Source organism: Camelina sativa, chromosome 11 (genome assembly GCF_000633955.1).
Source record: "Camelina sativa cultivar DH55 chromosome 11, Cs, whole genome shotgun sequence".
NCBI classification, from domain to species: domain Eukaryota; kingdom Viridiplantae; phylum Streptophyta; class Magnoliopsida; order Brassicales; family Brassicaceae; genus Camelina; species Camelina sativa.
In genome coordinates, this window is record NC_025695.1 from 44,441,723 (window position 1) to 44,453,334 (window position 11,612).

At 38.2% G+C, this 11,612-nt stretch overlaps 2 protein-coding genes and 1 long non-coding RNA gene across 5 annotated transcripts; all 3 read right to left on the reverse strand.

The window, feature by feature from the left end:
- LOC104726334 (B3 domain-containing protein At5g57720-like) lies at positions 166-1,934 on the reverse strand. Of its 2 annotated transcripts, none has more exons than XM_010445177.1 (4): positions 1,830-1,934; positions 818-1,331; positions 611-732; positions 166-489 (listed from the first exon to the last, which is right to left on the reverse strand). In XM_010445177.1, the coding sequence occupies exons 1-4, from the start codon at positions 1,905-1,907 to the stop codon at positions 265-267; spliced, it is 939 nt and encodes a 312-aa protein (XP_010443479.1). In that variant the 5' UTR covers positions 1,908-1,934; the 3' UTR covers positions 166-264. The 2 variants fall into 2 exon arrangements, with proteins under 2 accessions (XP_010443479.1, XP_010443478.1); XM_010445176.1 differs by having other exon boundaries at positions 166-504.
- Positions 4,302-4,765, reverse strand: LOC104726336. The gene is made up of 3 exons (XR_758027.1): positions 4,732-4,765; positions 4,485-4,652; positions 4,302-4,375 (listed from the first exon to the last, which is right to left on the reverse strand). It is a non-coding gene; the product is annotated as an uncharacterized LOC104726336 (long non-coding RNA).
- Positions 9,240-11,532, reverse strand: LOC104726337 (E3 ubiquitin-protein ligase XBAT32-like). 2 transcript variants are annotated; one of them, XM_019232913.1, is made up of 9 exons: positions 11,444-11,532; positions 11,286-11,357; positions 10,994-11,160; positions 10,733-10,893; positions 10,554-10,612; positions 10,428-10,474; positions 10,179-10,328; positions 9,995-10,086; positions 9,240-9,917 (listed from the first exon to the last, which is right to left on the reverse strand). In XM_019232913.1, exons 2-9 carry the CDS (start codon positions 11,346-11,348, stop codon positions 9,394-9,396), a joined length of 1,263 nt encoding a protein of 420 aa, XP_019088458.1. In that variant the 5' UTR covers positions 11,349-11,357; positions 11,444-11,532; the 3' UTR covers positions 9,240-9,393. The 2 variants fall into 2 exon arrangements, with proteins under 2 accessions (XP_019088458.1, XP_010443481.1); XM_010445179.1 differs by lacking the exon at positions 11,444-11,532 and having other exon boundaries at positions 10,994-11,083.

Genomic DNA, 11,612 nt, shown 5'->3' on the forward strand with positions numbered 1-11,612 from the left:
CCCAAAATTATAACCTACCATTGGAAGAAAAATTTTTAACTAAGAGATCATAGGTTCTTATATTCAAAACAATACACAATTAATTCATAAAAAAATCAAACAGTGTTTAAGATCCTCCTAATATGAATCTACCGATAATCTTGCTCTAACTATAAAACCGAGAGATAAAAGAACAAGATCCCAAGTTCACAACTTCAACAAGAGCCTGGAGGCTAGAGACAAAGGTTTCAACATATCCATAAAACGATACATAAACTTCACTTCTCAGTTCTTCACGAAGTGCACTTTGATGGTGCGAACAACATCTCCTTCACGCAGAATCTCACATATGATTATGTCTCCCGGCTTTGTTTTGTTCCTGTTGTACATTTCATCCCACTTGTATACCACAACACGATCTTTCCATTTCCCAACCTTTCTCTTTAACAACCCGAAATCATCGACGAGATTGATTCTGTTCTGAAACTTCAGGTTAAAGTCTTTTATTGCCTGCATAGAAATTACCTACGATCAACCAAACATTCAACAAATCAAGACACCTTATTAAGTGGATAGTTAAATTTTGTCACACAAGAAAGATCTTAAAAGAGTACTCAAATAAAGCTTTTACCAAGACACGCCTTGAACACGATGAAGTTGAAATAAAGAACGGGTTTTTAGGATTTTCAAGATACATTTGCACCTTAACAGAATCAGCAAGGGAAGTAGCACGAATCTTTTTCACCCTTCTTGCTGAAGATCACACAAAAAAAATGTATTTTTAGAATCAATACATTTTGATGAAAAAGAAAAAAAAATATTAGACAAGTTGCTTTACCTTTCTTGGAACAGCTTCCACTAGCTTTGTTAACTACACAAGTCGCTGTATCTTCATCATCATCATCACCATCATCATCATCTTCATCATCTTCATCATCATCTTCATTATCACCATTAATATCGTCGCTGCTTCCCAGAGAAAGAGAAACGATCGTGTTCTCATGGCTATCTCCTTCTTCCATATGATGGTCACGGCCATCACCATCACCAACTGTCTCATCCTCATCATCCGATATTTCTTGTATCTTGATGGGACAGCTTGGCTCCAGAGGAAGGCCATCTCGGTGGATGCGAACCCAAAAGCTCCGAGAACCATCATAAGTGAACAAGAGGAAGTCTCTGTCAATGAGACCATTGTCTCTAACAAACTTTTCCCAACCTTCTTGGAAACTAATAGTCTCCTCTTGGCTTATCGTCCATCTGGCAGTCCAAAAGTTTCCTTCGGCCCTTTTAAGAACAGCGATCTGAGGAAGAGGGTTTGGATAGTACTGTTTGTAGCCTCTTGGGATTACCTACAAAAAGACAATAACGTACGTCGGTGAAACATTCCACTAAGTGACAACGAGACATCAAGAACAGAGGAATCAGATTTAAAGCTGAACATAGCAAAACCTAAGAGACCACAGACCAGGAACAGGACCAAAACCTAGAAAACAGGACTAGACTCTTAGAAATCAAGAACAGAACAGAACCGAACTCTAATAGTCAGAAACAGATGAATCCAGGAAGATCTAGGCTAGAGTACATGAATCAAACTATAGAAAACAGAGGATTCAAGCTAGAAAGTTAAACAGAAACAGAGCTAAGAGAAGACAAAGAGTAGAGGAATCAATATTTCAAGTTGTAGAGCAAACAAAGATGGCAAAATTTAATTTTTTTTTGTCAGTAACTAACGTAGCATGAACACAAACAAACCATTCAAGAATAATCTTATATCATTCTACAATCAAACAAGACATGTAATTTTGGAGAAGATAAACAAGGAGAGAGAGAGAAAGATGGTAACTTACCAAACGTCGAGAATGTTCATGGGAGTTGAAGATCTTGAGGAAATCTGGAAATGGAGGAAACCCAGTTTCTAACGCCATCTTCTTTTGTCTTTTGCTTTTGAGTCTGAATTCTACAAATGAAGAAGCTGTGGAGTTATATAGAACCTCTTCAACATGTAATAAGTGTGCGTGTGTGAGAGTCTTTTCTTTGGACCAAACTCTATAATACCCTTGCAATCAAAAGTTTATTCATCAATACCCTTATGTTTTCTAAGTACCCTTTGACAAAAGTTGACCAACATATGGACCAACATATACACCTAAAAACATGTGGACCCTATCAATTTTTCTCCACCAATCGGGTTCCTTCTCTCTCCCCTCTCTCTCCCCTCTCTCTCCCGACCTCGTCCCCGCTCCCCCATTTTTGGACCAAAATCTAGTATACCCTTCTAATCAAACTTCTATTCTCATATCCCCCTGCGAAAATAACAAACGGCAATCGTCTGGTTCCATTTGACGATTGCCGGTAATTTGTCTTGTTCTTGTGTGTTATTTGTCTGCTTAAACACACAAAGAGTTCACATACTGCCGTTATTTTGTCTGCTTAAACACACAAAGAGTTCACATACTGACTTTAACATTCCAACCAAGTTGTACTTAAAAACATAGAGTTGTACTTAAAAAAACAGAGTTGTACCTAGTTAAACATTCCGAGTACTTAACAAAAAACATAAAAACAACCAAAGAGTTCACATACTGACTCATACAAGATTACATGCTCATTACTTTTTGGAGGGCTTCTGCCTTGTTATAATAGGACTCCTTACGACAACAGAAGGTCCCGTCCCCTTCTTACTTATAATCTTCACCTTTGTACCAAGTTGTTCTCCACTGGATCCTTCTCTTGTTCTCTTTTTTCTCTCGTATCTCACTAGATCCTTCTCCACTGGATCCTTCTCCACTGGATCCTTCTCCATTGGATCCTTCTCCCTCTCGGCCTTCTCCCTCTCGGCCTTCTCCCTCTCGGCCTTCTCCTTCTCGGCCTTCTCCCTCTCGGCTTTCTCCCTCTCAGCCTTCTCCTTCTCCGCCTTCTCCTTTTCAGCCTTCTCCTTTTCGGCTTTCTCCCTCTCGGCCTTCTCCTTCTCGGCTTTCTCCTTCTCGGCCTTCTCCTTCTCGGCCTTCTCCTTCTCGGCCTTCTCCTTCTCGGCCTTCTCCTTCTCGGCCTTCTCCTTCTCGGCCTTCTCCTTCTCGGCCTTCTCCTTCTCGGCCTTCTCCTCCTCTATAGCCTTCTCCTTCTCGGCCTTCTCCCTCTCGGCCTTCTCCTTCTCGGCATCCTCCTCCTCTATAGCCTCATTTGCACCAACTCCGTCACACTCATTTGCACCAAATTCCTCGCTTGGAAAAACTCCTTCTCCATTTCTTTCCCAGTTCACATATGTTTCCACCGATTTGATCCTAGCATCCATGTCATCAAATTTTTCGTTGATTTCCTTAAACCCCTTCTTCACCAGATCTTCTAGCTGAATCAAGCTAGCTCTTAGCTGAATCAAGCTACCTTCTACCATATCATTCTCCGAATTCGCATCATCCTTAGCCACATCATTCGGATCCACATCATTCGGATCCACATTCTCAATCACCGGATTTACCTCAAATGATCGGGCGGCCACATCTAGGTTGTGAAGCTCTTCAAACCAAATTGACTTGTGCTTTTCAATTAAACGTTTGCTCAAACCATCAACAACTGGATCATCCGCATCATCACAGCCACCATCCTCATCTATGATCATNCTCTCGGCCTTCTCCCTCTCGGCCTTCTCCCTCTCGTCCTTCTCCTTCTCGGCCTTCTCCCTCTCGGCTTTCTCCCTCTCAGCCTTCTCCTTCTCCGCCTTCTCCTTTTCAGCCTTCTCCTTTTCGGCTTTCTCCCTCTCGGCCTTCTCCTTCTCGGCCTTCTCCTTCTCGGCCTTCTCCTTCTCGGACTTCTCATTCTCGGCCTTCTCCTCCTCTATAGCCTTCTCCTTCTCGGCCTTCTCCCTCTCGGCCTTCTCCTTCTCGGCATCCTCCTCCTCTATAGCCTCATTTGCACCAACTCCGTCACACTCATTTGCACCAAATTCCTCGCTTGGAAAAACTCCTTCTCCATTTCTTTCCCAGTTCACATATGTTTCCACCGATTTGATCCTAGCATCCATGTCATCAAATTTTTCGTTGATTTCCTTAAACCCCTTCTTCACCAGATCTTCTAGCTGAATCAAGCTAGCTCTTAGCTGAATCAAGCTACCTCCTACCATATCATTCTCCGAATTCGCATCATCCTTAGCCACATCATTCGGATCCACATCATCCGGATCCACATTCTCAATCACCGGATTAGCCTCAAATGATCGGGCGGCCACATCTAGGTTGTGAAGCTCTTCAAACCAAATTGACTTGTCCTTTTCAATTAAACGTTTGCTCCAACCATCAGCAACTGGATCATCCGCATCATCCCAGCCACCATCCTCATCTATGATCATGGCTAAAAGGCGTGCCTCCCGAGGAGTTGGAGTTAACATACTATCAATCTCCTGTCAAAATAAACAAACATAACATACTATCAATCTCCTATCAACCAATGTTACATAAATAATGAATCTGATAAGTAATTTACATAAATAATGAATATGAATAACTAACCTTAGTTGTACCAAGTTGGTCATATATTTCTTTCAAAGAAAAACCTTTCTTCTTACTTGCTTTAAACTTCATCTTGCACATCCGAGGACAGTTACGGTGTGCATGTGAATCAGAAACGTCTTCTCGGAAGGTGTTCTTTAGCACAGGAATTGCTTCAAACGCAAGAAGCTACACACAACACAAGAACATTCAATGTTTAGTTGGATCCAGTTATACTAAGTTGTACATTTTGAAAACTAGTAATTACCTCCAAAGGAATGATGAAACTAGGAAAGACCCACTCTGGACCCACAACTCCACCAAAGTGTCTCATCAAATGAAAGATGTCTTTCATGTTCTCATCAAATGCCATTCGACCCCAAGGGAATGTTCTACACAAATCAAGATCATCCACAGCTCTAAGAAAGAAAGGCTCCACAGAGGGTGCATTCTTTCCACCCTTTTTCTTCCCTATGATGACGCTAGATAAAAAATACAGTACGGCCATCTTCAAACGATCCTCTGAAGGTTTCTTCATCGAAAGTAGCTTCGCTTTGACATCTCCATATTGTATTATTTGTCCACCTTTAAATTGCTTCCGAGCAAAATTTAAACTGCCCAAACCATCCTTGAATTTTGGATACTGATGGCAATATAACCCAGAAATGATTGCCATTTCTCTGAGAGAATACCGGATGGGAGTCCCATTAACAATGAACCAGCATTCATTTTTCTTCTCCAAATGCGCTGTGCGAAGCAACAACATCCACATACCCATCAACTTATGATTCGAATCCTTAGGCATATGGAAGAAATGCTTGAACTGTGGGTGCCCTAAGAACCAATCCAACTCCTCTTCCTTAAGATGACCGCCTAATAAGTTTACCGCCTCTGAAATATAACACTTTCCAGACATCTTGAAAGGCTTCGTATACTGGGAGTAATCAAAGTACATACTCAAAGGTTGCATTACATCGGATTCATCCTCAGATTCCTGCAAGACACATATCTAGTTATACCAAGTTTTTCTAAGTTATACCTTTTCTAAGTTATACCAAGTTATACAGTTATACTTTTTAGAACGAATTCTTATACGGTTATACCAATATAGGGAGAGATACTTACCGATGAATCCTTATCATTTGACTTCTCAATTGAGTCCGTTTTATCGGAATCACGTTCTGATTCATCTCCACGAGTTGCTTCTTCTTCGAGATCTGCTGGGGGATTCGATTTTTCCACATAGCTTGGGTTCTTTGTACGAACCATTATGATTCTTCCACACATGCACACAAAAAACAACAACTGATTTCAACTTCAACTTCCACAAACCAAATTGAACATAATCTGATGAAACAAACGTTTTGAGGACTTTGTTTCATCAGAATTGAACATAATCTGATGAAACAAACGTTTGTTCCAAGCTTTTCCACAAACCAAATTGAACATAAAACAAACGCCCCAAAATCTGATGACTTTCAACGTTCTGAGGAATCAACACATGAAAAAAATCGACAAAACCCCAAAATTGAAAACCAAATTATCGAAAATCGAAACCCATATTACCCGATTTTGAAAAACAAATAACCCAAATTCGAAAAACCCCAACCTATTTCAACTTACCCAGAATCGAGTTATCCTTAGTTGCACTTGAGGGAGAAGAATAATTAACGGGAATTGAACGAGGGAGAGTGGAGTCGTGAATGAAGGAATTCGAAAAGTTGGGTAGTTAAAGGAGAGATCCGATTTCAACTGGATTGTCCGAATTTTGTGGGTTTGGGTGGGTATAAGGTGGTTGGATCTGTAAATAACAGAAATGATATAGGTTTATTTGTCTTTAACCATATTTTTGATTAAAAAAAAAAAATAGTTTGTTATTTTCGCAGGGGATATGAGAATAGAAGTTTGATTAGAAGGGTATACTAGATTTTGGTCCCTTTTCTTTTGAGTGTGTGAGTGTGTGTACCATACCATCTCAATTCAAATAGTCAAAGTCGTAAAGCAAAATGTTTGATACGTCATTTGAATTGGCAATAAACGGATACATTTTCAGAGAGCTTTGAAAAGCTTTTGTACTACAGACTCCCAAAATAGAAATTTATACAGAAACGCAATGCCATAAAATTATAGGGAGTTGGAAAAATCAGAGTATCACTAATTAAACAAATATGGGCCTATATGGGCCGACATAAATCTCCTATAAGTAGAGCTAGAGGCTCAATACGGTTGAAAAGTTTGAAATTGTTGTTAAAAACATATTATAAACTCAAGTCTCCTTAACTCTTTACCCAACGACGATGGAATAACAAGAATGTAACACTAGGAACATCGGGCGAGATACTTGTTCGAATCTTCAATAAAAAAAGTCAAATCATGTATAGTTGTTACAATTCAAAATAATCCAACTCACAGAATCTGAAGATATCTCTAACACCATCTAAGCGCTTTGGTCCGAGATGAATAATAATAGTGTCCACTCTGTGGAGACTGCTCATCTCACCGCATTACTTTTAAATGGGCTTTTATATCTGTTGGGCTCAATTGTAATGAAAAGAATTTGCAATTTAAACTCCTCAAAACGACCGTGTTTTGTTATCATTATTTAGGTGTGAAACAGTAATACTGTACCTTGAGTTTTTTTATAGTATTATATATAGAGTTGACAAAAGTAATTAATATATTTTCTGCACCAATTGGAAAAATAGGAGTATCAAAGTCGTCATGTCCCACTTTCTATATTGGTATAAGAGACTCTTTGACTTGGACAATCTGAACGTTGAAGAAATTGGTAATAAATAAGCCATGCATGTTACATTTTTCTTCAATTTCAAAATCTTTACTTTTGTTTTTCCCTGTTTCTGAAAATAGTTAAAGAAATTACTATAACAGTATTAAAAACCCTTTCAGAGAGAAGAAGAACAGAGAAGAAAGAGACAGAAGCTTGACAATGTATTGTCACATCCCAAAGTTTTGTGATGATTACGCCTATATAATACATTTTGCAGCTTTTTGTATTCTTCTCCTCTTTACATATAAAAGCGCCATTAAATACATCACACTGAATTTTTACTGTAAATTACTCACCCGTCCTTCACATTTGTTATTGTTTTTATAAATAACTCATCTTATTAGTTGGAGGAAGGTGAGCTTCTTTTTTCTATTGGTTACTTAATTTTATTACACGAGAGATGGTATAGTTAAAGGACATATATATGTGTTTCTATTGGTTACTTAATTTATTCCACGAGTCACGAGAGATGGTATAGTTAAAGGACATATAAAAATGTGTGTAGCTTTGCGGTTTTAGGTTTTGAGTTTTTCCACTTCTCCCTAACTTAGCTTATTAATTTCTGAAACTGGGAAACCATGATTTTCTTAAACTGATACGTAAAACGAGGACATAAATCTTTAAAGGTAAGAAAAGAAGGAGAGAGCTAAATTGATTCCACCACAGACTTCGTAACGCAGACGGTAAAAAACGTGACAGAGAGACCAACTCTCTCAGGCTCTCAGCTAAAAAGACATAAAAAAAAAAACTTAAAACCGAAGCAAATCTTGATAAGAAAAAGGAAACGAACCAATTGTTTTCTCAAGAATTAATATTAGAGAACCAATCGTGATTTCCCAGATTTTGTAGTACAAATTAGAGAAGTAATAATATACATGTTTTTTACCTAAAACACAGTCTTTACTAGTGTTTCAAAGTGCTTACTGCTTATCAACTCGAAATTCGTTTAACGTGTAATTTCAGCTATCATTTTGTATGGTGCACTCTCTCGCGTTTTGTTGTGATTTTTTAATAAATATTCAGAGTCTCTGACTATTTGATAGAATAATAATACTACTCGACTTTTCAATGTAACGTAACGTGCATAAGTAGATTAAATAATCCTTTATATACTTACAATCTTTTGGCAAATGTGAATATTTATTAATGTTAGTTTTGTTTTATGATTTCTCTTGCTTCAATTCATGTTTCTTTTTTTTTTATATAATACAGGTCTAGCTTTCCATTTATTAGTTTCATCCTCTTATTTCCCTATATAAACACAAAACTTCACCTGCCCCTCTCACATCATCACTTCAGAGCAAAAGCATATCATATCATTCCTCTTCTTCTTGATTCATATGCTCATCAGCTCATGATCATCATCATCATGACATTTATGATTATAGTGATGATCGTTTCTCCCTTTCAACTTTTTCTGGTTCCTCCATTACATCATGGGTGTACTTTCGAACGTGTGAGTATCTCACGGAGAAGAAGATTTCTTGGACATTAGTGTTCCATTGGCATTATCCTTGCTGAGCTTCTTTTTTTTTTTTTTTTAACAAAAAACAAACAAAATCTATTTTTGTTTCTACTGAATCATCAATAGGAAAAATACTTCTATATTTTAGAAGATTTTTTTTCTTGACCTTGCAAGGCTTATTGGTTTTGTATTCTTCTTTTGTTTTCTTTTATCTTCTCTTCATTTTTGTCTTTTATTTTTAGTTGTTTTGTTCTTTCTATTCCTCCTGAGCTTTATGTAAATTCCTTATTAATGTTATTAATCTCATAGCTTCTCAATTTCTTCTAAGTTGCCTTCAAACGTCTATCTAAGTAAATGTAATCTTTATGCATCTCTAAAGTGTTTCATAAGTTATTCAGGTGACACCTAGAACGAAGTTAATGTTCATGAGCCGGCTACGCAAGAAATACACATTCACAAATGATATTTTTTTTACATATATACACACATACACCACTTCAATGTAATGACAGCGCCAAATTAATTATCTTATTACAACACTTTGAATTATCACAAAATGAATAATTTACCACACCATTCACAGAATCAATTAGCATTTTTTTCTTTTATCCCAAAAAAACTGGGAACAAAAATATATAAGAAGGTAAAAAAAAAAAAACGACAATTGCGTTTTTGAGTTAGCAAGCACTTCCACCAGTTGTAACACAATGGTTGAATGCAGAAAACCAAGAACGTTTTCCTTCAACCTGCGACGTTGATCGCCTGAACCGTAAACTGGATCTTGAATATGATCCACCCATTAACCGGCTTTGCGGTTCATCCACGTCTGAGCCCCCGAGGCAGAGTCTTGGAGGAAACCGATTGCAGCTAAGGGACCGAAATGATGATGATCTAACGGATTGTGGAATTCGAGAACCGGTTCTTGACACAACTGGTCTACAGCTGTAGTGACGGTTAGTGAGGAGAGCTGTGTCTAAGACATCGGAGGAGCAAGTGCAGAAGGACAATGAGATGCTTGTTCTTGATGATGTTGTTGTTGTTGTTATGCTTGTTGTATGAGGAAGTTTGGTAAATGATACAATGCCGTTGCGACAGAGAGGACACGGGACTGAACCTGGTGTGGCTTGTGATGTCTTTGACGATGTTAATTTTGTGGTGCTTAGGTATAATGCACAGTTTGTGCAGAACTCATGAGCACACCCTGTTAATGTCACACACAACAATCAATTCAATGTTCTAAGAAAGAACAATTGCAGTATTGAGAAATCGTTACATTACCATCTGCCGATACTGTGCATTTTCTTTCTAAACAAACGGCGCAAGGGTCACGACATGGAGTGTTACAATCATTTTCTCGCCAGCCACATTCTCTAAAATACACAAACGGAGAAAACACCAATCAGTCTCACAGAATCTTGGATTCATATTGAGTGCTTCAATTAGGTGAAAGGGTTTTACATACTGAGCAATCTTGACAATGCTCATTAGAGGAAGGCAGAGGAAAGGAGAGGGGACGTTTGGTGGATGGCTTTGTGGTTGCTCTGTGGTTGGGTTCAGGATTTCTTCCAGCCAGTTGCGGTGCCATGAGCGAGCAACCATCAATGGAGTCCATCTAAAACCAAAAAACGCCAAACGTATAAAGACATTGCGGTTTATATCAGACTGTTGGATTGGATTTTGCAGGCAGAGAAATAGAGAGAGAAGAACAAACCCGTTGGAGTTCATGGCAGCTAAACAGGCACCTTTGTCGATCAAAAGCTGTGAAAACAAATGCCAAATGAATACATATCTGATCTAAGTGAAACATAACATTATCTGATTAAGCATGTGTACATACCTGGCAACACTGCGTGTTTCCACCACATGAAGCATAGTGAAGAGCTGTACTCCCAGCACCTACAATGTAAAAACCAAAGAGCCAAAGCAAAAACAAACTACAGAATTTAGTTTTTCGCTCAAAGAAAGAATCTCTACATTCATTACCAAAGTTAATCAATTGGGGCATATGATAATAACCTATAAGATCTATTGTGGTTCCATCTTCCACAGTGACCTGAGTAACCGAAGCTCCCAAATCCAAGAGCAACTGCACCGTCTCTATGTGTCCGTTCAAAGCCGCCACATGAAGAGGTGTGATTCCACCATCTGCTGCTCTGTTGATCACTTCGTGAAGAACACTGCAAAAGTAGCAAAACACATTCAAAAAACATAAATAACATTCCACTAATCATGTAACTAAACCACTAGCTTAGCTTTAAAAAAAAAAACACATTCTACCTTGGATCAAATCCAGCAATTGAGGATTTATTATTCTTCAAGAGGCTCCAGCAATCGGGAAGACTTGGTATATAGTCCGAAAGCAAGATCCTGATACATCGAGGGTGACCATTTAGAGCAGCAAGATGTAGAGCAGTACCGCCATTTAAGTAATCTGATCTGTGAATCTATAAACCCGAACAATCAAGAAACACAAATCATTGTCCCAATACCTGACATACTTTGTTATCACAATCAGTTAGAAAAAGAAAAGAACATCACAATATAAAAAAGTTGAAGAAAAAATCCTTACATTAGCACCAAAAAGAATCAGAATCAAAACAACCTCCCAATGACCATGTTGACATGCTTGCATCAAAGCCGTCTGTTTCCAAAATTCTTATATTCAGATTACTTAAAATCAATCTAACAACAATGTAAAGAACCAAAAAGACAAAAGCTTTATTATACCTGTCCACGATAGTTCCGGAGATTAATATCAACTCCTGATTCCACCAACAGAGAAACTATCTGACAGATCAAACAAACCCCAAATCAGAATCACCATAAAAGTCAGAACTTTAAGAATCTCTAATGGTAAAAAGTATTGATCTTTATAAAGGCTAAGGAATTGGGGGGG